This window comes from Rousettus aegyptiacus, unplaced genomic scaffold, assembly GCF_014176215.1.
Source record: "Rousettus aegyptiacus isolate mRouAeg1 unplaced genomic scaffold, mRouAeg1.p scaffold_m13_p_2, whole genome shotgun sequence".
Taxonomy (NCBI): Eukaryota; Metazoa; Chordata; class Mammalia; order Chiroptera; family Pteropodidae; genus Rousettus; species Rousettus aegyptiacus.
In genome coordinates, this window is record NW_023416295.1 from 177,470,944 (window position 1) to 177,497,317 (window position 26,374).

Below are 26,374 nucleotides of genomic sequence, written 5' to 3' on the forward strand. Positions count from 1 at the left end.
GGCGCCGTCCAGGTTCCGAGCAGCCCCTGTGTCCCCAGGCCTGCCGCTTCGGGCACGTGCAGCACCTGGAGCACCTGCTGTTCTACGGAGCCGACATGGGGGCCCAGAACGCCTCGGGGAACACGGCCCTGCACGTCTGCGCCCTCTACAACCAGGTGCGGCTGCTCACATGCGCGTCGGCGCCCTGCGGGGCGCTGTGGCTGCGCAGACCTGCGTGTCCCCTCCGGGCCTCAGGGCCAGGGGCCCGGCTCGCGGTCGCCGGAGCAGCTCGCACGCACGCGTGCTCGGAGCCTGTGGGTGCGCGCGCATGTTGCCGTCCCCCGAGCCCCTCCGGACCCCCGCGCCCGACCCCGACGCCGGGCCACTCCGGCCCCCCGCGCCCGACCCCCACGCCGGGCCCCTCCGGCCCCCCGCGCCCGACCCCCACGCCGGGCCCCTCCGGCCCCCCGCGCCCGACCCCCACGCTAACCGCACTCGACCCCCACGCCGACCGCGCCTGACCCCCACGCCGACCACGCCTGACCCCCACGCCGACCCCCCCGCAGGAGAGCTGTGCCCGGGTCCTGCTGTTCCGCGGAGCCAACAAAGATGTGCGCAACTACAACAGCCAGACGGCCTTCCAGGTGCCCGGGCGGCCGGGGGCAGGCGCGGGGCTGTGTGTGTCCTTGTTGCTTCTCTGAGCCCTGTTCCTCCCCTGAGGCCCTGAGAGCTCTCACGCCAGAGCCCCCAGGGTGCAGTGGAGGGTGCCCGTGGGCCAGCATGGTGGCCAGCTGGATCATGGGGCCGGTCCCTGTGGAGGGTGGACTCTCACTTACAGGGAGGCAGGGTCAGAGGGCTCTGGGCCAGAGAGGACAGGTGGGGTGCAGAGGCCAAACCAGTGGGGAGAGGGGTGGTCCCAGCCTCCGGCCTAATTTACGAGGTGTTTTGAGCCCTTTCTCTGGATGGGTTTGGTTTTCGGCACTGGGTTGACTAGACAGATGGGTGTCTGTGGAGTCTGGAGTTTGTGGGGGGAGCTGGGGACTGCGCCACGGGGACCATGGAGGGAGCTGCGCCTTCAGAGGTCTCTGAGGAGGTGTGGGGAGAGCGGGTCAGGCCTCTGTGGATGTCCGGTCGGGTGCGGAGGCAGCGGTAGGGGGCCGGAAGGCCCGTTGGGTGACGAGATGCAGGGGAGGGGCTGGGGGAGGGTGGCGGATCCAGGGTGCTGGGGCTGTGGCTGAGGCGGGCGGAGGCGTGTGTGGCGGGGCCACAGGGAAGACAGGTGCACGAGCCCCGCGCCCTGTGTGCTGGGACCGTGTGGGTGGCTCCGTGAGCCCCCGGCAGCCTGGGGTGCTGGCTCGGCCGGGGCAGGGGGTGGTGCGCTGGGTGCACTGAGCCCCTTCCGGCCCCCATGCAGGTGGCCATCGTCGCGGGGAACTTTGAGCTTGCGGAGGTCATCAAGACCCACAAAGATGCGGACGTTGGTGAGTTCTGCCCTCCCGGTCTCTGCCGACTGGCTTTGTGGGATTGTCAGGGGTAGGGGGGACGTGCCCAGGGGTAGGGGGGATGTTCCCAGGGAGCGCCGCGCCTCGAGCCCCTTTTTCTGGTTTTCGCTGCCACTGGTTCATCAGAGACCCACTAGATGTGCGGAATGAGCTGAGGAAGGGCCTGCGTACCGTGGGCAGAAGGTCAGGGTCAGGCTGGAACAAGGACTAGCTTAGGTGTCTGGCCGCAGGCACACGAGTCCTGTGAGCGTGCACGCAAGGACAGCGGCAAAGCCACGGGGAGTGACTGGGGCCAGGGCCCTGCCGCCCGCGGGCGGGGGCCCTGCGCACTCAGGTGCCCCGTGACTCGTCCCGGAGGGAAAGCCAGGGCGCACCCTCTGGCCTTAACTCCAGGGCATGCCGGAGGCCGGGCGCAGTCTTCACAGGTAGGTGCCCACCGCTCTAACGTCACAGGTGGACGTGGGGCCGGTCTGGCACCTGCCCTGGCCGTCCTTGGTGTGGGCGGCAGGGGCTGCAGGCGTGGCTGGGCCTCCCCTTCCTGAGAGAGTGTTGTCCGGCCACAGGTCCCTCCTCCAGCTGTCTGCACACTGGGGCTCCCTTCTCAGCTCTCCCTGCGTCCTGGTCGGCCTGGGCTTTTCTGCCCAGAGCGCCCTCAGGGACACCAGCTCTAGGCTCCCTTTCTGCCACCGGTGCGGCCGGTACGCCATCTAAGAAAATTTGAAGGGGCAGCGAGTAACTGAGAGCCGGGGCCGCTCTCAGGGCTGGGGCCCTCGGTTCTGATGTGCACTTACTGTCGGGGCTGGAGTTCGATTTTGAACTGGGGCTACGATGGAGGTCAAGGTCATGTTTAAGGACCCTTCCTACATAGAGCCTCCCCTGTGCACGGCTGCCCCAGGAAGACTTGGTGACGGGCCTCTCGTGCCCCAGGCAGGGCTGGGGCTGCGATGGCGGGTGGAGCGCCGGAGGGCCGGACGGTCCGGTGCGGTGGCCTCGGCGGTGAGTGGTGCTGAGCTATCCAGTGGGCAGCAGAGCTGCGGGGCTGGGGCCGGGTCCGGCGGGGGCGGAGCTGTGCTAAGGTGCGAGGCCTGAGCTAGAGGCAGGAGGCAGAGTGAGCGCCCCGTCCGCTTGGGGCTGGCTGTGTTCGGAGGTGGCCGTCAGCCTGGGGAAGCGGGGTCCGTGACCTGTGGGGCCCGCTGCTCACCATCGCCTAACCGTGGAGAAGCTGCCGAGCGCCCCTGTCATTCTTACGTGAACCCTAGTGTCTTCCTGTCATGCGGACTTCGTGTGGGGTTTGGCTCTGTGATCTGGGCTCTGGCGTGTGGCCTGGGCCCAGCTGGTGGGGGTGGGGCATGTCTGTGAGCCGAGCCAAAGGCAGGAAGGCCCAGCTGCCCCTTGCCTTCGTGATGCGGACAGAGCAGCGAGGCCTCCTCGGGTCACCTCTGTGACAGTGGCGTGTCCGGCTGGCCCAGGGTGTGCTCGCCTGGCTGGGGTTAGGGTGCTGTGGCTGGGCTGAGGTCTCGGTGTGGTCATACGCTGGTCTAGCGCTGCACCTCCCCTGCTCAGGAGTCGCACATGCGCTCGGGCGACAGGGCCGGATGTCCCTGCGCTGCGTGGCGATGCGTTCATGTTTGCCATCAGCCCCGTTGTGTTACCTCGCCGTCTCGACGACGCCCACACGCAGCTCTCAGTGCACGTGGACGGAGCGAGACACAGGCGCGGGGGGGTGGGTGGCCGAGCCGTTCTCCAGACCGGGCCACCCAGCACTCTGTCCCCATCACCTCCGCTCCCTCTGTACACATTCACTCCAAGGACACTCCCCCAGTGACAGACACAGTTGCCATGTCCTGCCCCGTGCCCCTGCTCAGGGACTCTAGCCGGAGCCTGCATGGGGAGGAGGAGCTGGGGGAGGTCAGCCCACCCTCCCTCCTTCCTGCAGGAGCCCGCCGGGAGGGCTGACGGGCTGAGACCTGTCTCCCTTGGGGGACAGGACTCCTCGAAGCCTCCTGGCAGCCCCACCTGCCCCCTCTAGACTGACAGGCCTGAAGCAGGGCCACGGGCCTGGGCGTGGCCACCTCTGCACCCTTACCTGTCTGCAGCCGCCTTTGGACCCACGTCCCGCCCCTGCCCCACGCATGCACCTGCCGGCACGAGTCCTCAGGAGGAACGTCGCCGTGGGCCCGCATCGCACGTGGCCCCCCGCGTGAGGCTCCCAGTCCCTGGCCCGCACTTGGGTAGAAGGAGTCTCGAACAAGGCTTGGCAAACGTCACCCCAAAGGCCACATCCAGCCCGCTGTTTTTTTGTTCTGTTTTGTCTTTAAATAGAAGCTTCAAAATTGAGGATTTATATTTCATTTAAAATTAAATTCACATAATATGAAATTGACTTTTAAAGTGACTAATCAGTGGTATTTAGTACACTCACAAGGTCGTGCAGCCAACTCCATTGAGTTCCAAAACATTCTTGTCGCCCCAGGCCCCCCTCGTCAGCTCCCTGTGTGCCTTCTGTCTGTCGGGAGCTGGTTACCTGTTCCAGGTATTGTGTGTAGGTAGAGCCATACAGCACGTGACCCTCGGTGTCTGGCTTCGCTCAGCAGCCAGATTGTGGGTGTATCACTGCTTCCTTTTTACGGGCGAATGGTGTTCTGTTGTTGGTGTGCGCGACATTGGTTTATCCATTCACCCTGCTGTGGACACTGGGGTTGTGTCCACCTTCGGGCTGCGAGGAACGTGCGTGAAATGAATTTGTTTGAGTACCTGCTCTCGGCTATTTGGGGTAAACTAGGAGTGGAATTGCCGGATCATGTGCTAACCCTATATTTAACTTTTTGGGGAGCAGCCAAACTGTTTCCCACCGTTTTACGTTCCCACTAGCAGTGTGTGAGGGTCCCAAATCCCCAGACCCTCACCCACACTTGTTCTTCTCACTTAAAAAGATATAGCTGTTCTGTTCAGTGTAAAGCGATACCTCATCGTGGGTTTCAAGGTGCAGCTCCCTGACGGCTCACGATGTCGAGCATCTTCTCATGGGCTAGTTGACCGTTTGCGTATCGTCTTCGGAGAGATGTCAAGTCCGTTGCTTACTTTTTAAAGCTCATAGAATGAGTTAGAAAGTGTTCTTTCCTCCTCCATTCCGCGGAAGAGTTTGAGAAGGGTTGGTGTTAATTCTTCTTTAGATGTTTGGTGGAATTGGTAAGTAGTGCTGTCTGGTGCAGGCCTTTGCTGGGAGATGCGCGCTGACCGATCCAGCCGCGTCGCTTGTCATAGGTCTGTGTAGATTTTCCGTTTCTTCCAAGCCGGGTGTGAGAATTCGTCTCTCTCCTCTAGCTCATCTCACTGGTGGGCATGTGTCGGACGTGGTACTCACTCATATTCCTTTTTAATGCTGTGAATCGGTAGTAATGCCTCACCTTTCATTTCCGATTTCAGTTTTTTGCATTTGTCTTCTCTTTTTTTCCTTAGTCTAGCTAAAGCTTTGTCAATTTTGTTGATTTTTTTTTCTTCAACAAACAGCTTTGGTTTCATCGTGTCTGTATTTCTTTTTCTATTCTCTATTTCATTTATCTGTGTCTGACTTTTATTATTTCCTGCCTTCTGCTAGCTGTGGGTCTGGTTTGCTTCTCATTTTCTAGTTCCTTAAGATGTGTAATTAGGATATTGACTTGAGACCTCTGTTCTCTTTAAACACAGGTGTTTACAGCCATAAATTCCCCTCTTAGTACCACTTTTGCCGTATCTCATAAGTATTGGTATGTTGTATTTCCGTTTTCATTTTCTCAAAGTGTTTTCCAATTTTCCTTGTAAATTCTGTTATGCTGCATTGGTTGTGTGAGAGTCAGTTGTTTAATTTTCACATATTTCCATTTTCCAGTTTTTTCCCCCATATTTGATTTCTAGTTTCATTTCGTTGGGATTGGAGAAGATGCTTTGTATGATTTCAGTCTTTTAAAATTCACTGAGGCTTGTTTTGTGGTCTAACGTGTGGCGCTGCCCGGACGACGTTCCGCGTGCGCTTGAGGACGATGCGTATCCTGCTCTCGTTTTGTGGAGTGTTCTCTACACGTAGCCATTAGGTCTAACTGGTTCAAGTCTCCTGTGTCCTTACTGATCTTGTCTCTAGATGTTCTTTCCATTATTGAAAGTGGGGTGGCGAAGTCTCAAGTGTTACTGTAGAACTGTTTATTTCTCCAAATGTGTCAATGTTTCATATTTTTGTTTGATACTCTATTGTTCAATGTATAAATGTTAACAGTTGTTAATCTACTTATGAACTGATACTTTTATCAATATATAATGTCCTCTGTCTCTGGTAACACTTTTTATCTTTAAGTCTATTTTGTCTGATATCAAAATAGCTACTTAGTTCTTTTCTGGTTATTGTTTACATGAAGTATCTTCATCTTGTTTTGTTCTTTTATTTTTAACCGACTTGTGTCTTTGGATCTAAAGCGATTCTTTTGTAAATAGCATATAGTTGGATCATGTTTTTTAATCCCCATCTGCCTTTTGAATAAAGTTTTATTGGAACTTAGCCACACCCATTTGCTTATATATTGTTCGTGGCGATTTTTGTGCTACAGCGGCTGTGTTGAGTCCTTGCAACAGAGACTGTGTGGCTTACAAAGCCTGAAATAGCTGCTCCCCAACTCTTCACAGAAGTTTGCCAACCCCTGGTCCGGACTGACCTATAGGTTTCCCAGTTATAGTCAACTACAAACGGTCCCCTCTAGCAGCACGCTGCTGAGATTGGTCACCAAACCTCACCCAGTTTGTGGCCTGTTCTCTGTCCTGAAGCCTGGGAACGGGCAGTGCCAGCTCCGATCTGAGCGCCCGAGAGTGCTTGGCTGGCAGTTTGGAACGTGAACCGGCAAGGTGGCTTCCATCAGATGGTGGCCAAGCGTCCTGGTTTTTTGGGACTGAGGCCTTGTTGAGACATAAATCTGGAAAGCCCGGGCAAACCGGGACAAGGCGGTCGCCCTGTCTGGCTGCCTAGAACCTCACCATCCCCCTCCACCCCCAGTGCCATTCAGGGAAACCCCCAGCTACGCGAAGCGGCGGCGGCTGGCTGGCCCCAGTGGCCTGGCCTCCCCGCGGCCCCTGCAGCGCTCGGCCAGCGACATCAACCTGAAGGGCGAGGTGCAGCCTGCAGCTTCCCCCGGGCCCTCACTGCGGAGCCTCCCGCACCAGCTGCTGCTCCAGCGGCTGCAGGAGGAGAAAGACCGGGACCGGGATGCTGACCGAGAGAGCGACGTGGGCGGCCCTGCTGCAGGCAGGGGCAGCCAGAGCAAGCTCAGGTAGGAGGGGCTGGGAGACCCAGCCAGGAGGAGCCAGCATGGGGAGGGAGGAGCGCCCCAGCGGGCCTGGCACCTCAAGGCTTGGGGGGGCACTCCGAGACCCCCAGAGTGAACCCCTGGGTGGGGAAAGGAAGAGGGCGATGTCCCGTGGGTTGGGCAGGCTCTGTACGCCGACCTCTGGCGGGACGGCGTTTGCCTTGAGGATGGCAGGCGCTGAGGGGGGCGTGGGAGGGGCTGAGGGCTGGTCAGCCCCTGGTGTACAGGGGCCCTTGCAGTGCCAGGGAGCGGGTGAGGGCCAGTGCAAGGCAGGCCTGGGCGGCGTGTGACGTGGGCTTCCTGTCTGTGAGGGCTTGAAACCCTTGGAGGACCCTCAGCCTTGTCTGCAGTAGGGTGTCCTGGTCTTCCTCCTGCCCCTGCAGCCCAGGACACTGGTTCTGCTCTATGTCTTTCTGTGAGTGATGGGGCCCTGGAAACCAGGGACACATGGGCGACTCGGTACCCCCATAACCCTGGGCAGAAAGCCTGGCTGTGCAGTGGGGAGCAGGGTTCTGCAGATGGACGGCCGAGGTCCAGTGCAGTCGTTGTGTGCACTGACTATGGCCTTGGACAGGTCAGCTAACCACTCTGCTGCCGAGGTTCGCATCAGTGGGGTGGGGCTAATCCCACCCGAGTATGTTCCTTTCCAGAAGCCTCTGGAGCCTGGCCGGTGAGGGGTCACTGCTGGGGCCCCTGTCCCACAGCGCAGGTCGGTGCGGCTGGTTTAGGCATGTCTCCACGCCTTCCTTCCAAGTTCCCCGACCAGTCACATAGAAGGTGCTCAGGACACAGAGAGCTCTGTTTCCATGCGACAGCTGGGCTGTGTTGTATCCCTTGACTTTGACCCCATGTGAGGCTGTGCTCTTTGACACCGATTCACAGACCAGAGTCCTGACGCGTGGGCGGAGTAAGTGACTTGTCCCAAGTCACAGCTGGAGGAAGGAAGCAGTGTGACTGGGCTCCCCGACCGCCTGGGCTTGAGTGGCAGCAGAGGGCGGGCGCAGCGGGAGCTTGTAGAAGCCACTTCATCCTCTGCCCTGTCCCTGCTCTTGCAGCCTGGATCGGTGATGTTTCCTCTGTCTCTCTGTCTTTGCCCCGACCCTGAGGCTGTCTGTCTTGTCCCACATCACCCCAATCACACGCTGCTGCATGTCCCATGGATTTTTCTCGGGGTGGGGCAGTCCAGTGGCTGCAAGAACAAGCTTCGGGTGTTTCCGATTCTCAGAGGGCCAGCGCCGAGCTGCCGTTGTGTGCATGCCTTGCTCGCTCGTACTTTCCGTGTATTTATTCATCTCTCAGCAAACACAAAACAGGCTTGGTATTTGCGGGGCTTCAGCTCATTGCTCTGTGGGGACGGCAGAATTGTTATTTTTCTATAAACATGTAAAAGGTGCCTGGTGTGGTGGGAGGCCAGAGCAGGAAGTCCTGGTCCTGAAGGGGCCCTGGGCTGACCCCGGTGGGCAGCGATGTGGGTGAGGGCCTCCCTGTCAGGGGCCAGGAGCAGGCAGAGGAAGTTCGGGGCACCTGGCGGGAGAGGGCCTCTGAAGGAGAGAGGCCTTTGGTCCAAGGAGAGGAAGTGGCATTTGAGCTGCGATTGGGGGGGTCGGGGGGCGGGGTGGTTGCGGCCGGGAGGGAGGTGGTGGCGCCCCCTAGCGATGCTTGTTGGCAGAGCCTGGCCTGGAACACTTAGCCCCCCAGAAAAGTGGAGGCAGTCCCCAGCGGTGTCATAGAGCAGGACAGAGAAAGGCGTGTTTGGAGCTGAGGGACAATGACTTAACTGGCCGGGATAGCGGGGTTAGAGAGTCTCGTGCCGGGAGCAGTGGCGCGCACAGCCCAGAGCAGGGAGAGGGAGGCGCCGGAGCCCGGGACTGGGGTGTGCTGGAGAGCCCGGCCGTTGGCGAGAATGGGGCCCCGGCCTGCCTGGGTGCTCGGGAGCCCGCGCAGGCTCTGGAGCAGGACGAAGGTGCAGGGCCGAGGCCTCAGGCCGGGCGCCCCGGTGGACGCAGTGGCCTGGGTTAGCCGGGCAGCGCGGGCAGCAGCGCCCGGCGCCCCGGGAGGCGAGGACGCAGGCCTGCAGGGCGATTCCGGTGCCCGGCACATGGCAGCGGTCGCCGTGCGAGGAGGCCGCGGCCGGAGCAGCGCGCGGACCCCGGCCGGGCGGCTTTCCTGACACCCCCGCCGCGCCCGCTGGCCGCCCCGTGCCCGGAGTACCGCAGTCCGCGCGCCCCTTGGCCGGTGCCCCGCGGGGGCCGCGGCGAGAGCGGGGGAGGGAGGGCGGCCGCCGCCCGCAGGGGGAGGAGCCGGCCGCGGCGGAGGCGGGGCGCGCGGAGCGGCCGCGGCATGGAGCGAGCCCGGCGCGCCCGGGAGCGCAGCCCCGCGGCCCCGGAGCCCTGAGCGGGCGCGGCTCGTGCGCTGGCGGGAGCGGGCCGGGCGCGGCGGCGCGGCCCATGGAGCGGCCCCGGGCCGGGCCCCCGGCGGGCGGGCGGGGCGGCGGCGGGCGGCGGGCGGCGGGCGCTGCGGCGGCGGCTGCGGTGAGGCCGGCGGCGGGGCCGGGCCGCGCGCCATGGAGGCCCCGGGCGCCGGCTTCGCGTGCCCGCTGCCCCCCGGCATCGCGTCCGTCACCTACGTGTTCGTCTACAGCCCGAGCGGGCCCGGCGGCCCCGGCCCCGCGCCCGGCCCCGGCCCGGCGGCCCCCGCGCCCCCCGCGCCGCCGCCCCGGGGCCCGAAGCGGAAACTTTACAGCGCCGTCCCCGGCCGCAAGTTCATCGCCGTGAAGGCGCACAGCCCGCAGGGCGAGGGCGAGATCCCGCTGCACCGCGGCGAGGCCGTGAAGGGTGAGGGGGCGCGGGACGCGGGCGGCCGCGGGGGGCCCATGCCTTCGCGGGGGGCCTGGCACTGGGGCTGTCCCTGGGAGCTCTGGGCCCCTGTGGTCATCGTGGGATGCATCTGCCGCCGGGGACTCCTTGTGTCCCTGCCAAGGGCTCTGTGTCACGGAGGGGTGTCTGTCTTTACGGGGTTTCCCGTGGATCCCCTGCCACGGGTGCCCTGTCTCTCCACAGAGGCTCCCGGTCCTGGGGGCGTTTCTGTCACTGGGGTTCTGTGTGTGTGAAGGGCCCTATCCCATTACAGAGTTTCCTGGGATCATGGGGTTTCTGTGTCACTTCTGGGACTTTTTCGTTGGGAACCCTTGTGCTCTGTGGGGCCCCCGTGCCATTGTGGGTGACAGCCGTGACCATTACGGGGCTGTGCGTAGGACAAGGGTTTCTGGCTCTGGGGCCTCCTCTGTGTTGGGGGGATTCTGGGCCTTGACACACTCCTCTCCTTATGGGTTCTCTGTCATCGGGGTCCTGTCCTGTGGGTACTGTATGTCGAGGGGAGCCCGCAGAAGGAAGTCATGAGGGTCAGCCCTCCCTGGTCCGCCTCGTGGCCGAGTCCCCAGCCGCAGCACAATGACCCTGTTCTTGGCAGTGGCCCTGGGAGGGGCAGGAGCAGGACTGTGGCCCCTGCCTCTGTGCCCTGTCTCCCCCCGAGTGCGTTTATCTGTGTGTCTCTCTGTCCCCCACATGCCCGTCCTGTGCTGTGCCCATCTGTTCATTTCTCTAATGTGTGGATCCCAAAATCTTTCCAGGGAAAAAGCCAGGAGGAGGAGGGAAGGGAGGAGAAGGGGTGGACGGGGGACCCCCGGGGAGCGGGGGGGGGGGGGCCCGGCTGCCCTGCTCCGCCCTGACCGCCTGCCTGGCTTCTGTCCCTCCAGTGCTCAGCATCGGGGAGGGCGGTTTCTGGGAGGGGACCGTGAAGGGCCGCACGGGCTGGTTTCCGGCCGACTGCGTGGAGGAGGTGCAGATGAGACAGTATGACACGCGGCATGGTGAGTGACCCCGCACCCCTGGGGGGCTGCCCAGGGGCCCCGCCCTTGCCCTTCCCCTCCGGGCTCGCCGGGAGCCGGACACACGTGGATATTCAGAGAAAAGTAGAGGGCGATCGCAAACACAGATTCGGAGTGGATGCAAACTCCTGTGTGTGGCAGACATGCAGTGCGACCACGCGCGTGTACCACGGCACACCTCGCAGCGGGGGGGCGGGACGTGCCCGCGGGACACGCTCGTGTGCGTGCGCACCCGTCCGTGACCCCGCAGGAGCCTCCCAGTGCCCACAGCCCCGGCACGGCCCTCGCAGAAACCCTGCGCGCTGGACGCTCGGCTCCTGCCTGTGGCGGGCGGGGAAGGAGGTCGGCACAGGGACGGAGGCGTCTTTCCAAATGGACAGATTGTCCGAGGGGGCAGTGCAGGGAGGCCTCGCGCAGCCGAGAGGAAACGAGGCCAGTGGGGCCCGGAGGGGCTCTGCTGGGCGTCCTGGGTCAGGATGGCTGGTGGGCAGCAGATGGGGACGGCTTTGGCCTCCAGCATGGCCCCTCTGCGTGCCGGGACCTGAGGTCATCCTGCCAGCGGGCAGGATCGGCTGGTGTTTTTAGGCTCCCCGGCCAGGGCCGGCAGCATGTCTGGGGTGCGCCCTTGCAATGAGCACTCAGGGGCCCCAGGAGGCTCCCAGACCCACCAGTGTCCTTTCTGGCCTGGAGAGCTGGTGGGATGAGGGAGCCCCCTCCTGAGTGGTCACCAGTGGCGTCTCTGGCCCAAGGGTGCGCGGTCCCTCTCTCTGCACAGGGCTTGGGCCCAGGTTTGCTGTGTTCCCCTAACCTGGGTTCAGAGTTTCCTGAAGGGAGCGCCGCCCCCCCATCCACCGCGTGGCCTGGACCTCTGCCCTGTGGGCTGGCAGAGGCCCAGGAGGCAGGAGTGTGGCCACTGTCCCTCTCCGGAGCAGGTGCTGTGCCTGGCTGTTCCCTGCCTTGCCCTGGTGGCTCTCTGGGTGGCCGGGCGCAGGGAAGGGACACACCCCCTGTCATGTGCTGGGGAGCATATGCGGGTACCTGTCCGCGAGGGGAGCGACTTCAGAATTTTGGGCCTTGGCGCCAGCTGGGTGGGTAGGGTGTGGAGGGGTCTGCGGACCCGTTGAGTTGGGGGTGGTGCTGTGCTCCCCCACGGGGTGGGCAAGGGAGCTCCTGGTGTGAGAACTGTGAGGGTCCAGGGCGGTTGGACCCGAATCCGAGGCGGGGGGCAGGAGGGATGCCTGGACCAGAGTCAGAATTTGAGAATAGCAAATGTCATCAGGAGTCCGAGGTGCCCCGGGCACCGCCTCGGGAGCTGGGGTCACGGGGGCGCAGGCGCACACGGTGTGCAGTGGCCGTGCTGGCGTGCGGCTGGCGTGGGGGAGTGGGCCCGGCGGCTCCACGGCACGGCCTGCGGAGTCAGGGAGGGCTTCAAAGCAGAGGTGTCTGAGCCGAGCCTGGGAGCATGGCTGGGCGTCCTCCAGGGGTCGGCCGATGGGGCGGGAGCACGATGCGCGGCCCAGATGTGCGCGCGCCGGGCAGGTCCGGGCGCCTGGCCGGCCGCGCACTTCACACACGGGAAGCGACTCGCTGGTTGCAGCAGGCCCAGGAGCAGGGCCTCAGCGCCCCTTCATTTCTAGGAGAGAATCTTATTCGTGACGTTGGCGGTGGCCGCAGGGTCTGTGCCGTGGCCGCCACAGTGCCCGCGCCCCGTGCGAGTGAGGCTGCGTGTGCACTGAGGCGCGGCAGGGCCGGAGCGGGAGGCCGGGTGGGCGGCCGAGGGCCCGGGGTGGGCAGTGGCCTGAGGCCCGGGGCAGAGTCTCAGGAGGAGATGGGCTGCTGTTGCTCTGGGCCGAGGCGAAGGCCCAGCAGGCGGAACGAGGAGGCGCGGGGGTGGCAGGGTGGGCCGAGGCGTGGCGGGGACGTGGGGCGACCCGGGGGAGAGCTGGAGCCCTCCCAGTGGTGGCGGGTCCCCTAGGTGGGCCTTGGCCTGACTTGTCACCGGAGTGTCAGAAGGCACCTGGGTAGACGGAGCGCTGCGGGGTTGGGCAGAGGGACGGAGGCCAGTGGAGGCTGCCCGCCGGGAGGAGCCGCAGTGGCCTGCCAGCCGCCCTGGGCAGAGTCTCTGCTCGGGGACCCAGGGGCTGAGTTCTGCCAGAGGCCGGAGGCCAGCCCGGGAATGGGAACCTGCTTCCAACAGGCCCAGATCCAAAGACGGAAGGGACTTCGAGGCCGAGGAGGGGACCCGTGCCAGCACGTGCTGCTGATGCCCGGGGCGGGCCGCGGGCAAGCCGCCCCCGGCCGGGCGCGCGGCGCAGGGGCCACCGCAGGCCGCGCCAAGCCGTGAGGGGAGGCAGCTCCTGGAGGCCGGTTCGTGGGGCACCTGGAGGGCGGTGGCCGTGGCAGGTGCCCCTCCCCTCCCCCCCCAGACTGGGGGGGTCATGCCGCGTGTTTCATTTCAGCTGGCTTCCCCGTGTCTGATTTATGAAACTGGAAAATGAATTTGCGTTATGTAATGAATAGGATTTGTTTGGTCGACAGAATCTAAACCGGGAGGCTAGTGAGCTGGAGCCGGGTCGGGGGGGAGAGGGCCGTGCTGGCGGCCGGCCTGGCCACTCCGGCCTGGGGGGCCGCGGGCGGGGCCGGGGGGCGGCTGCAGAGGCCCACGGGGGGTCTCGGCCGTGATGAGCAACGTGTGGAGGGGAGGGACACAGATGAGCGCCGGGGACAGTGCCGGGGCGTCGGAGTCGCGGGTCAGCGGAGCCTCGGGACCCCCGCCGCCAGCCTCCCCGCGGCCTGCGCCGTGGCCGTGAGGGGCTGTCGACTCGCGGGGACACACAGGGTGCCGGCAGGTCCCGAAATCCAAACCGGCGTCCTCCTGACGTTGGCGTCCTCCGGCATCGCAGGGCTCTTCCTCCTTTCCGTCCAGCCACTGCTCCCTCCGCTCTTAACCCGCCTCTCCCCAGACTCGCCCGCCCAGCGATCCATCCACGTATCACCCGTCCGTCCGCCCATCTATGCACCGCCCGTCCATCCGTCCGTCCGCGCGTCCGTCTGTCCATCCGGCCGCTCGCCGAGCCAGCCGCCCCCTCTCCATCCACACGGCTCTGCGTTGCTCGCCTCTTGCCCTTTGACCCTTGGCGCATCTGCTCCGCGCTCCCTCCCTCCCTCCCGTCCCCGTCGCCGTTCGCTCCCTCCGTCCGTCCGTCCGTCTCGCTCCTCCGTTCAGGTCCGTCCGTCCGTTCTCGATCCCTCCGGCCGTCTGTCTCGCTCCTCCCTCGTCCGTCGTCCGTCTGTCTCGCTTCCTTTCGTCCATCCGTCTGTCTCAATCCCGCCCCTCCGTCCGTCCGTTGTCATCGCTCCCTCCGTCCGTCCGTCTGTTCGCTCCCTTCGTCCGTCTGTCTCGCTCCCTCCGTCCGTCCGTCTGTCTCGCTCCCTTTCTCCGTCCGTCTGTCTCGCTCCCTCCGTCCGGTCCGTCCGTTTCTCGCTCCTTCGTCCGGCGTCTGTCTCGCTCCCTCCGTCCGTCGTCTGTCTCGCTCCCCTTTCGTCCGTCCGTTCTCGCTCCCTCCGTCCGTCCGTCTGGTCTATGCTCCCTTCGTCCGTCCGTCTGTCTCGCTCCCTCCGTCCGTCCGTCCGTTCTCGCGTTCCCTCCGTCGTCGTCTGCTCGACTCCCTTCGTCAGTCCGTCTCGCTCCCTCAGTCCGTCCGTCTGTCTCGCTCCCTCCGTCCGTCGGCTGTTCTCGCTCCCTCCGCCGTCCGTCTGTTCGCTCCTCCGTCCGTCGTCGTCCGCTCCCTTCGTCCGTCTGTCTCGCTCCCTTAGTCCGGTCCGTCTGTCTCGCTCACCCTTCGTCCGTCCGTCTGTCTCGCTCCCTCCGTCGTTCCGTCCGTCTCGCTCCCTTCGTCCGTCCGTCTCGATCCCTTCGTCCGTTCCGTCGTCCGCTCCCTCCGTCCGTTCCGTCCGTCTCGCTCCCTCCGTCCGTCCGTCCGTCTCGCTCCCTCCGTCCGTCCGTCCGTCTCGCTCCCTCCGTCCGTCCGTCCGTCTCGCTCCTCGGTCCGTCCGTCCGTATCCGCTCCCTCCGTACCGTCCGTCCGTCTCGCTCCCTCCGTCCGTCCGTCCGTCTCGCTCCCTTCGTCCGTCTGGTCTTGCTCCTCCGTCCGTCCGTCTGGTCTCGCTCCTCCGTCCGTCCGTCTGTTTCGCTCCTTCGTCCGTCTTGTCTCGCTGCCTCCGTCCGTCCGTCCGTCTCTCTCCCTCCGTCCGTCCGTCCGTCTCGCTCCCTCCGTCCGTCCGTCTGTCTCGCTCCCTCCGTCCGTCCGTCTGTCTCGCTCCCTCCGTCCGTCCGTCTGTCTCGCCTCCTCCTCCGGTGCGGTCCGTCTCGCTCCCTCGTCCGTCCGTCTGTCTCGCTCCCTACGTCGTTCCGTCTGTCTCGCTCCCTCCGTCCGTCCGTCCGTCTCGCTCCCTCCGTCCGTCTGTCTCGCTCCCTCCGTCCGTCCGTCCGTCTCGCTCCCTCCGTCCGTCCGTCTGTCTCGCTCCCTCCGTCCGTCCGTCCGTCTCGCTCCCTCCGTCCGTCCGTCCGTCTCGCTCCCTCCGTCCGTCCGTCTCGCTCCCTCCGTCCGTCCGTCTGTCTCGCTCCCTCCGTCCGTCCGTCCGTCTCGCTCCCTCCGTCCGTCCGTCTGTCTCGCTCCCTCCGTCCGTCCGTCCGTCTGTCTCGCTCCCTCCGTCCGTCCGTCCGTTTCGCGCTCCCTCCGTCCGTCCGTCTGGTCTCGCTCCCTCCGTCCGTCTGTCCGTCTCGCTCCCTCCGTCCGTCTGTCCGTCTCGCTCCCTCCGTCCGTCTGTCCGTCTCGCTCCCTCCGTCCGTCTGTCTCGCTCCCTCCGTCCGTCCGTCCGTCTCGCTCCCTCCGTCCGTCTGTCTCGCTCCCTCCGTCCGTCCGTCCGTCCGTCTCGCTCCCTCCGTCCGTCCGTCCGTCCGTCTCGCTCCCTCCGTCCGTCCGTCTCGCTCCCTCCGTCCGTCCGTCCGTCCGTCTCGCTCCCTCCGTCCGTCCGTCTGTCTCGCTCCCTCCGTCCGTCCGTCTCGCTCCCTCCGTCCGTCCGTCTGTCTCGCTCCCTTCTCGCACCCGCACAGCTGCCCGTCCGCCGGGCTGTCGTTCCGTTGCCGTGCGCGGTGCCGCGCCAGGTCCTCGGGCCAGGCACACGCGGCTCTCACGCCGTGGAGGCGGCGGCGGCTCCATCCGCGACGGCCTTTCCTGCGCTGCGCAGGCTGCGTGGGCCCCGCCCTGAGCGCCCGGCTCCCAGCCCCTCGTTCGCGCAGCCCTGGGCCTTGCTCCCTCTCCCGGGGAGGCCTGCATGGGACGCCCGAGGGCCAGACTCGTCCCCCGTCCCCTTCTCTTAACGCCAGTTTTGCACGTTTGCTATGCACCCATTTCCCAGCTTGACTCTTTCTCCCCGAGTAGATCGTGAGCCCCGTGGGTGGGGGCTTCGTGCTGTTCTCTGCCGCATCTCAGAGCCTGGTACACAGGAGTTCAGTAAACACTTGTCGAATGGTCATTGAGAAATGCCGTCAGGTAGCAAAGGAGGGAGGAGATGAGGGTCGAAATGTGGGGGGGTGGGAGCCATCTTGGGGGCCTACCAAGGCCAAAGAGCTGGAGACAGGTCTGGGAAGCCAGGAGGGGCAGGGCTGGGTGCTGGGGTGCAAGGGAATCTGATTGCAGGCAGCTGGAGAAGTGAGCTTGCAGCAGGAAGGGTGGCGGGTTCGAGGTGAGGCCCAGGGCCGGGCAGCCGTCAGACAGCTGGCCCGATCTGCAGGGGCTGCGCGGGACTTGGAGACTGAGCACGGATGAGGCAGAGCTCGGTGGGGTGCGGCGACATCAGGGGAGGGACCCAGCCCCCAGCACCGGGGCCCCCGGGGCACTCGGCGGGGGGGTCTGCGGCAGGGGGCCCTGTGAGGCTGAGCATCGGTGGGCATTGCGAGGGGCTCGGTAAAGACAATGCCTCGGCCCTGCCCGTGCCCGTGGGTGGGTAGCGTGTCGGGGCGCGTGACGGGTCACACGCACGCAGACGTGCATGTGCGCGAGTGCGCGTGCGAGCGCACGACGGCAGCCGGGCCCGCGTGCGTGCGCAGGTGCACACCCGTGGCACGGGGCCCGCTGGCCATGCGTCCCGGGCCCTGCTCGTCCTGCCGCCTGCGCTGGGAGCAACGGCCCTGCTCCGTGCCGGATCCCGGCCCCCAGAGGCTAGGATGTCCCCACGACCCCCCAGCCCTCTTACCCAGGACCCCAGGATTTGGGCCCCCCACTTCTGTGTGGCGCAGCCAGGCCAGGGGCGTGTGTGTGGCTGAGGGGTGGCTCCGGCCACCTGGAGGACGTGACCCTCCATTAGCACCTGAAACTCCCCTCAGAAACCCGGGAGGACCGGACGAAGCGGCTTTTCCGCCACTACACAGTGGGCTCCTATGACAGCCTCACCTCACACAGGTACTGGGGGGTCAGAGCAGGGTGGGGGTGCCTGGGATCCTGGTCGGGGTGCACGTGGGGGGCAGCCCCGCCAGCCGTGCCCTCCGGCAGGGTTCTCCTCACCCCTCCCTGCTTTCCTTGGTCAGCGATTACGTCATTGATGACAAGGTGGCCGTCCTGCAGAAACGGGACCACGAGGGCTTCGGCTTCGTGCTGCGAGGGGCCAAAGGTGAGGAGGGGCGGGGCGGCGGGGGCTGCAGACCGCCCGGCGTCCTCCGCCTGGCCTGGTCCGTCGCCCGGCCCGGCCGGCCTGGGGCGCCCCTCCGCGCCCCTCCGCGCCCCTTTGCCACGGCTCTGTTCGTGGTTGGGAGTGTCCGCACGCGAGGCGGTGGTTTCTCCTCCGCGATGCGCAGGAGATCTGCTGTCCTGAGCCTCACGGGGGCGGGCTTTGTGGCAGGGTGAGTGGGGAGCTTCTCAGAGGGACCCCGGGCCGGCTCCTCGTGCACCGGGCAGCCCGGCGCGCCGCCCTGGCCCCGGTCACACGCCCCAGCTGCCCTCTGCTCGCGGCCGCCGCCTGCCCGGGCGTGCTGGCCAAGCGCCCCCCTGGTCGCCCGCAGCAGAGACCCCCATCGAGGAGTTCACGCCCACGCCGGCCTTCCCGGCGCTGCAGTACCTGGAGTCGGTGGACGTGGAGGGCGTGGCCTGGAGGGCCGGGCTGCGCACCGGGGACTTCCTCATCGAGGTGAGGCCCCTGCTGCCGGGTGGTGGCCACCCCTGGGCCCCAGGAGGACACGCCGGGACCGCGCCCACCCACCCGCCTGTCTGTCCCAGGTCAACGGGGTGAACGTGGTGAAGGTCGGACACAAGCAGGTGGTGGCTCTGATCCGCCAGGGCGGGAACCGGCTCGTCATGAAGGTCGTGTCCGTGACGAGGAAGCCGGAGGAGGACGGGGCTCGGCGCAGAGGTGAGGGGTCGGCTGCTGACCTCTGGGCCCGGCCTGTCCCCTCTGGCTCCCGACCTCGGGCCGCAGGCCTGTGTCCCTCTGCCCTCCACCCCCCCACCCTGGGCGGCTGCCCCAGCCCCCTGGCCCAAGGTGCGGCCACCTTCGCGGCCTGGCACTTCCCAGGCTCTGAGGTCACTGCAGCCCCGGCCCCCCCCAGCCTCTGACCCCTGACCTCGGGCCGTGCTCCCTGGCCCCGCCCCTGCTTCCCGGGCCCCAGCCCCTGGTGTGGCGGAGCCTCCCTTCCCTGCTCTGCCAGCAGCTGCCTGGAGGCCGGGGTTGCCATGGCAACTGAGCGTCGCCGCCTTCCGCTTGTTGTCAGAGGGAAGGGGGAGGCGGCACCTGGGGACAGGAAGAGCGTCCTCTCCCCGCGCGGCGTCGGGCTCAGCCGGGCCCGGAGGCCTCGCAGCCCGGCCAGGCCCCGGCGGCCACCACGCCCTGGTCCCCAAGGGGCAGCGGCCTCCGGGGCTGGGGGGAGGCCGGGGCGGCGGACGCCGGGTCTGTGGGGGACCCTCCCAGCCCCCGCCCATGGCCCCGCTGCCCCTCGTCCCGCCCTCGGAGCCCCCCCGCGCTCGGGCTGGGACTGGCCCCCCGCGGGCCCCCCGCTGGCGCCCCTGACGGCCCGCTGAGGCCCCCACAGCCCGGGCCCGGCCGGCCCCCCCGCACCCCTGGGGTCCCGGCGCCATGAAGAAGTTTGCGTCCAGCCGCAGCCTGAACAAGGTCCTGGCTCAGTGCGACGCGTCCTCGCGCGAGTACGAGGAGGTCCAGGCGGTGGAGCACAAGTGGTGGCTGCACCTGGCCGCGCCCCGCCGCCCGCTGCGGGACCGGCGGCCCAAGGCCTCCCTCTTCTTTGCAGCCCCGCCGCCCCCCAAGAGGGCCCCCAGCACCACGCTGACCCTGCGCTCCAAGTCCATGACGGCCGAGCTGGAGGAGCTGGGTGAGCCGCGGGGCAGACGGGGCCGCGCAGAGGCGGGCGGGCGGGCACTGCTGGCCCTGCAGGGCAGTGGGGTGTCTGGGGTGCGGACGGGGTGACGTGGACGGGTGAGGGCCGGGGCCTGGGCAGTGGGGCTGGAGGACGGGGGGACGGCCAGGACCGGTGGTGGGGCGCACGGCCTGGCCGCCCGCCGCCGTCCAGCCTGACTGTGCCTGTGTTTCCTCCGCGCGCGAGCGAGCGGGAGTCGGGGTTCCCCGGGCTCCGGGCTCTGCCGGACACTAGCTGTGTGGCTGGGCCCGTCCCAGGCCCTCTCGGCACCTGCTCACGGGTCGGTCACGTGGGGCCGTCGCCGCGCGCTGCAGGCCGCACAGGGCCGGGCGTGCACCGCCGGCACAGCCGAGGGACAGCCCCCCGCCCCACCCCACCCCCGGCCGCGGGGCTCGCGGGGCCCGCGGGGCCGGGGCCCTGGCGGGCGTGCGGTGGGCGCGGTCCCGGAGTGCCGCTGGCGGCCTCGGGAGGCACGTCCAGACACACGTGCCCACACCCCGGCGCGCGCGGCAGTGTGCGCCAGGCATGTGGCCATCAGCACCCTGTCTTGAGTGTGTCTGTGACCCTCACCCTGCCCTCGTCCCAGACTCTGCTCTGGCCCCTGCCGTAGGAGGGACCATGGGTCCAGTCCCAGCCATGGGAAGGCCCGATCCCGGTTCTAGACTGAGCCCCAACCCTGGGCCCAGGCTTGGTTCTGCCCCGGCCGTGGTGAGGACCACTGCCTGTCCCCAAAAACTCACCCGACCTCATTCGCAGGCTGCGTCCTGACTGGCCGCAGGCTGAGCCACCTCTTCAAGTGAGTTCTTGGCTGCGGTTTAGCTTAACGTGGAGGACAGCCATCAAGGTCGGCTGGGCTGACGTGTTCAGGACTTCCTTCTGAATAAAATAAAAATTTAAAAACACAGCCAACTCACAACAAAGAAGAGTTCCCCAGGTCTCAAATATAAACAGAAATTAGGGTCAAGGGAGTGTGAGGGCACCACGTCTCCATCATCCACGAGGCCTGGGGACAGGGCAGAGGGGCTGGGGCCCCAGGGCCTCTATAGAGCCAAGGGACGTGGCTATGGCCCCACGAGAAGTGGGGGAGCTGGAACCTAAACTGGGGTTAGCATTGAAAAGAAACTGGAAATTATGGAAGACTGTGAAAGAGACAAGATAAGGGGTTTAAATACAAAGTTTAAAAGAAGAACAAGTCTTGATGAAAAAACAGGGCAGTACCAGAAGGAAAAAAAAATGAAAAAGCTTATTTTACAAGGGTCCCTGAAGAGCAGAATTCAAACAAGAAGTTTAGTCCCTGAGATGGAAAAAGCCACGTCGGGGTGGACAAGCGTCCCCAGGATGCCATGGGGCTGGGTTGTCCGCAGACCCGGCCGAGGAGAAAAGCAGCGGCTCAGCAGAGAAACCTGAGATCGCCCAACGTGCAGCCCGGAAAGGGGTACGGGATGCCCAAGAGCGGGTCGGAGGCGTGGAGGACCAGGGGGAACGTCCTGGCTCCTGAGGGTCTCCGCGGGAAGGCAGAAACGCACGGGGAAGAGGCAACATTCGAAGAGTGAACGGCCAAGGATTTTCCAAAATTGAAGGACCGGAGACTCTAGTGGGGAGAAGTGTGAGTCCCGAGTGCGGAAGTGCGAGACGAACCCACATCCGGCTCTTCCGCAGCGAAACGTCACAACGCCATAGGCAGAAAGGAGAACCTGTGCCGGCGGAAGAAGCCAGGTGGCCCGGGGCGCAGGACGGCGGCGGGCCGACGGCGGACTCCTCGTCAGCGCGGCGGGAGCTCGGAGACGATGGGACGACCGGGGCGCAGTCCCCTGTGGCGCTTCTCCACGCACATCTGCACCTACGCCGCCTGTTCCGAGAGGAGGAGGAGCCAGCTGACCGGCCCAGGGCCCCCCGGGGTGTCCGGCTGGGCATGGGGGTGGGGCGGACACACCACGTCCGTCAATAAACCAGTGCCCCGGGACTCCGGGGGTGGGCTGGGGCCCCCTCCCAGAGGCGGTTACGCAGGCATGTCCACTGCACGGTGACGGGGCTGCTCCGCACGGAGCCCCGTCTTGCTGAGTGAGGGTTGTGGCTTTGGCCGAGTCTGGACGCAGGCCCTCCGCTGTGCCCCTCGAAGGGGGCCCGGCCCGCCCCCGAGCGGAGCCAGCGCACCTGCCGAGCTGCTCCAGAAGCAGCCGGGGCGTGGAGGCCGGGCCCCCGCAAGCGTCGCCCAGGCACCCGAGTCCCCAGCTCGCGGCCCAGCGTTTGCGATTTGCAAAGACGGAAGTGAGACCTGTGGCTTGCGGCCAGCGTGGACCCAGCCACATCACACGGTTGAGAGCCAACGGCCAGCGTGGACCTGGCCATGTCACGCGGTCGAGAGCCGACGGCACCCCTCAGGGTCCCGTGGGCCAGGGAGACGGCCCGCACAGCTGGGAAGAGCGGAGGGTGCGCGGGGACAGAAGAAGCCAGCGGCGAGGGTGGCAGCTTGCCCCTCAGCGGTGGGCGGGACAGGTGGAGTCCCATGTGGGGAGAGGGGGGAGGCAGCACCCTGGGGTGGGGGACCGTGTGAGCACGGGCAGCTAGCAGAGGGGAAGGGGCTGGTATAGGGACCCTCCCCCGAGACAGGTGGCAGGAGTGGGGGCAGACACCCCAGTGCCTCCGAGTCACCCCGTGCTCCCCTGCTCGGCATCACCAAGGACGTGCGGGCCTGCGTCGGTCAGTGGAGACCCAGGCCAGGGATGGCCTGGGGGTCCAAAGCCGCCCGCTCCTCCGCTTTCCCGGGATAAGTCCGGGACTCCTGCGTCTGCTGCTCTTTTGTGCTGGGACTGGGGGCAGCTCCATGCCGGCGGTCTGTCCCTGGCCGCGGTCTGTCCCTGGCCGCGGTCTGTCCCTGGCCGCGGTCTGTCCCTGGCCGTGGTCTGTGTGGGGAACACCGCACAGGCTGCTCAGGGGTGGCCTCCGAATGTTGGGGGGCTTTTGCCTTTTCTCTGAAAACATTTGACTGAACTATGACTTTGTTGTGTGTGTACGTCTCCATGTGTGTGTGCATGTGCACACGCGTGCATGGACTTGTGCACACATGTGTGTACATGTGCAGGCGGACACGAGCATGCATGTGTGCCTGTGCGAGTGGGTGTGCACAAGTGTGAGCACCGTGTATGCACGTGTGCGTGGGCGTGTGCAAGCATGTGTGGACACGCACAAGTGTGCGTGTGTGAGTGGACACACATGAGCATGCGCGTGTGCATGTGTGCGGGAGGACATGCACGAGCAGTGTGCACGCGTGTGCATGTGCGTGGGCATGCATGTGCATGCACACGTATACGTGAGCAGACGTGTGTGGACATGCACAAGCTATGCGTGTGCCTCCCGTGTGTGAGCGGACGTCACGAGCGCGTGTGCGCGCGCACACAGAGGTGTATGTCCCTGCCTGTGGTTCTTTCTGTCTCGAGTGCCCAGCCGTGCACCGACTTGGCACTTGGGCACATTTGCCACTCACGTCTGACGGGGAGGTGCAGGTGTGGGATCTGGGAGGGTCTTGGGGTGGGGGTAGGGAGAGATTGGGGTGCTGAAGGATGAAGCCTGCTTCTTATCCCCTTCACTCTGTTTCTTGATTCCAAGCCTCCATTCGCAGAAGGAAAGGGGGTGAGTTGTCCCCAGGGCCCCAGCTCTGCCGACCCCGTGTGGGGCAGTGCTGGCCCGTGAGGAGCCCGTTCCCGTCAGGGGTGCCTGAGGGCCTGGCCCATGCCCTCTTGGTGGCCTCCCTGGGGTCTGGTGGGGGCACAGTGGGACCTGGAGAGGGACAGGGTTGTCAGGGCCGTGGCCTCCTGGGGAAGCGGCAGTGAGGCTTGCTCGGGGCCTTGGGGCTTGGGTGAGCTGGGGGCAGCCAGGCGAGTCCTAGAGCCAGGGCGGGGCGGCTTCGGAGGGCCTGGCGCTCGCTGGGGGGGGGGCACGGGCTGGGCGGGAGTGTCCCACGTTTGAAGCGGCCCGCGGTGCTTCCTGTGCCTGCCGGGTCCCGTTTCTATGCCGCCCTGCTTTGGGGTCAAGCCCGGGGCTGACAGTCTGCACAGCGCTGGGGTGGGAGCCAGGCTGTCACTGCCGCCCCCGCCCCCGCCCCCGCCCCCGCCCGCAGCCCTCAGCCCTCAGCCCCGGACCCTCCGAGGCCGCGGCGGTGCGTCGTGTGTGTGGAGCCCGTGGCTAGCCTCCCGAGCGGGGCAGAGCCTGGGTTCGGGCACTGGGGTCCAGCATCCGGTCAGACTCAGGGCCTGGCCCCATCTGGCCTTGCACAGGGGCCTCTCCGGCCAGGCAGGGTCCGGGCCAGACAGGCGAGTGGCCTCGTCTTCGTCCGTGCGCCTGGTGCCCGGCCGGGCCCCGCTCCGGCGCGGCCCGCAGCCTCGGCCTCCGCCCCGCACTCTCCTGTCTCTTCAGGCATCGGAGCAGGCGGCCACTTCTCTGTACCTTTGAGGCCGGCACGCGGCTATTTCTGGAACGCGTCGGCTCTGCCCGCAGCTCGCGAGCGGGGCCCCCAGGGTGCTGTGGCAGGGCCGGGGCGGGCACGGGCACGCCGCCCCCGCAGGCCTTCGTGCCCTGTGCCTGCATGCTGCACGGGCCGCAGCCGCACACCCCGCCCCAGGCCCACGGGAGCGGGCGGCCCCGGCGTCCCAGGCCTGGCTCCCGAGGGGCTTCGTTGCCTTATTTAAGCGTCGAGAATCGTTTGCTTCAGACTACATTTTCTAATTTTGTTGGGGATTGGTGTCAAGCTCAGCTTGTGGCTTGCAGAATTCTTGATTCTTTCCCTCTCGGAAACCATCTCATCTGGCCCCGCCTGCCCCTGGCGGACAGCGTCTGTTCTGCTGGGTCTGGTCTCGGGGCTGCAGCCGCTGCGGGCGCAGCCCAGCGAGCACGTGCCCACGCCCCCGCGGGGCGCCTCCCGTGCGGCCCGTGTCTGCGGTTTCCGGGCAGCGTGGGGGCTGCGTCCCACCTGCTCTTGGACCCGTGATCGGAGCACTTTGTCTCTCTCGGCCTCAGCTCCTTGGGTGGGGTGAGGGAGGAACAGTGTCTTCCTCATGTGGCTGCTGTGGGCAGCAGGAGGGCTCGGGGAGAGCTGTGGACCCTGCAAGTCACCAAGGACTCAGGCGGCGATGGTGATCTCAGCTCCCAAGGGGAAGAGACTCACTCGACTCCCGGACACGGGCCCCCTGTGGAGGCCCCACTCTGCGCCCGGCCCGGCCCTCAGTGGCGTGGGGCGGATCCGCAGACGGGGCGTGTGCTGCTACTGGTGAGTGGAGCCCGGCCGGACCCCGTGCTCGAGCCACAGGGCTGTGCGGACGTGCGCAGTGGTCAGCAGTGTGTCCGTGGGCGCCGTGCGTCGGGGCCGACCTCGCGGCGCGGAAGCGGGTGCCGCTTTCATGCCTGCTTCATCAGACGAGGGCCGAGTGGAAGGAGGTCAGCAGGAGTCTGCGTTTCGGGGGGCCCGCGCGGCCGGGCGCCTGCCTCTCAGAGGAGTTTCCTGCTCTGGGAGCAGTCGCTGGGGCAGGTGCTGGTGGGCAGCGTTGATCCGACCACGGTGCTCCCCACGGGGCACTGGACAGAGAGGGGGCAGGGTGACCCGCCGCGCGGGCCTCCAGGGTCGGGCCCCTCACCAGAAGTGACAGGCGCAGGAGACGCACCCTCAGCAGACCCTGGTGTTGGGTGCTGGGGGCCAGAGGGACGGGCGGGGTGGGCGGGCTGCCGAGTGAGGGTCAGCGTGGCAGCCAGGGGGACGCCGGGGCCGGCCCAATGCTCGCTGCGCCCCACGCACTGGCCCGAGCGGCCCCCCAGCCGTCCAGCCAGAGCCCATCGCTCTCAGACACCCGCGTGGATTTGATGACGTTTCCAAGCGATGTTAATCAGAAACACTTAAAAAACATCAAGTTGCTTTAATAAAAACAAAACTTTGTAAACAACGGATCTGAGAAGCTGCCCAGGCCGCCTGCTTCTCCCTGGGCCTTGTCTGGGCCTCAGCCCTGAGTCTGCCTTCCCCTCCCCCGACTGCTTTCTCAGAAAGGTCCCCACACCCCCTCCCCTCCCCCCTCCTCCCTCCCCCGTGCCCCGCCCCCCCCCCATCCCCTCTGCCCGGCACCCGAACCCTGGATAAAGGATCTTTGGTGCCCTGGTCTGCACGGAGCCTCTTTGAGTCCCCGGTGGGGGGCGCGAGCTGTTTGCAGATGGCCCCTGGTTCACTCATCCTTGACTTCGCACGTCAGGGTCTGTCCTGGTGCAGGGGGGACACAGACTATTGTAATGCCTCGTGCTAACGAGAAGCGGAAGGCACAGGAAACTCACTCAGGCAGCCCCCGGGCTCCCCGCAAGCTGTCCCACGCCGTCCCCTCCCTAATGCTCAGCCAGTGTTTCCAGGGTGGGGCCCGCGGGTGCCTGGACCCTCCCCGAGGACAGTGGGGGCCGGGCGGGGTCTGGGTTCCGTGGGAGGCGAGGCAGCCAGGGCCACGGGGGGGCTCGGGGTCCTGGTGGCTGAGACGGTGCCCTCCCACCGTGCAGAGAAACTGGACGAGATCCTGGCGGCTGCGGCCGAGCCCGCCCTGCGGCCCGACATCGCGGACGCCGACTCGCGAGCCGCCACGGTCAGACCGCGGCCCACCAGCCGGAGGATCACGCCCGCCGAGATCAGCGTAAGCCGCGGCGCGCGGGGGTGCCGTGCGCGTCTTCTGGGGCCCCGTCATGTGCACGGACCCCGCTCGCGGGGCGGTGGTGCAGGACCCGCGGCTTCTCCCGGAGGCGGAGGCACTCGGGGCGTCGCAGCCCCCAGGGTCCTCCCCTCGCCGCCGCGCCCCCTCGGAGGGCCCCCCCCCCGCCCCCCGAGGCCCCAGCCCTGCTTGCTCCCCGGGGCGTGTCTACCCCAGCCCACTGCTCCCACCTGGCGCCCTGGGCGGCCAGCCGCGCCCCGGCCACCCCAGGGCCACTGCCCGCTCTGGCCCCGCCCACCTCGGCCCCGCCCCACTGGCTGCGCCCCTGCTCCGCCCAGGAGTGGACGGGCGGGGCTGGGAGAAGGGGATGCGCCCTAGAACCTCCGTGTCCCCTCCCCGACCCACAGTCGTTGTTTGAGCGCCAGGGCCTCCCGGGCCCAGAGAAGCTGCCCGGCTCGCTGCGGAAGGGGATTCCTCGCACGAAGTCTGTAGGTACGCGGGGCGGGGCGAGGCGGGGGGAGGCCGGTCAGGGGGGCTGCACACTGGCGTGAGAGGGGTGGGATCCTCTGCCCACCTTCCGCCGGGGT

General features: G+C 66.4%; 1 protein-coding gene across 2 annotated transcripts in view; it reads left to right on the forward strand.

The window, feature by feature from the left end:
• Positions 1-26,374, forward strand: part of SHANK3 (SH3 and multiple ankyrin repeat domains 3) — a 45,557-nt gene that overhangs the window by 4,213 nt on the left and 14,970 nt on the right. For both annotated transcript variants that reach the window (XM_036237804.1, XM_036237805.1), the window contains exons 7-20: positions 39-155; positions 546-623; positions 1,394-1,460; positions 6,499-6,772; positions 9,449-9,642; positions 10,563-10,676; positions 17,083-17,158; positions 17,284-17,366; positions 17,755-17,879; positions 17,969-18,101; positions 18,994-19,074; positions 22,726-22,749; positions 25,642-25,772; positions 26,195-26,279. In XM_036237804.1, the coding sequence (XP_036093697.1) occupies positions 39-155; positions 546-623; positions 1,394-1,460; positions 6,499-6,772; positions 9,449-9,642; positions 10,563-10,676; positions 17,083-17,158; positions 17,284-17,366; positions 17,755-17,879; positions 17,969-18,101; positions 18,994-19,074; positions 22,726-22,749; positions 25,642-25,772; positions 26,195-26,279 (1,582 nt within the window). The remainder of the gene's footprint in view (positions 1-38; positions 156-545; positions 624-1,393; positions 1,461-6,498; positions 6,773-9,448; positions 9,643-10,562; positions 10,677-17,082; positions 17,159-17,283; positions 17,367-17,754; positions 17,880-17,968; positions 18,102-18,993; positions 19,075-22,725; positions 22,750-25,641; positions 25,773-26,194; positions 26,280-26,374) is intronic.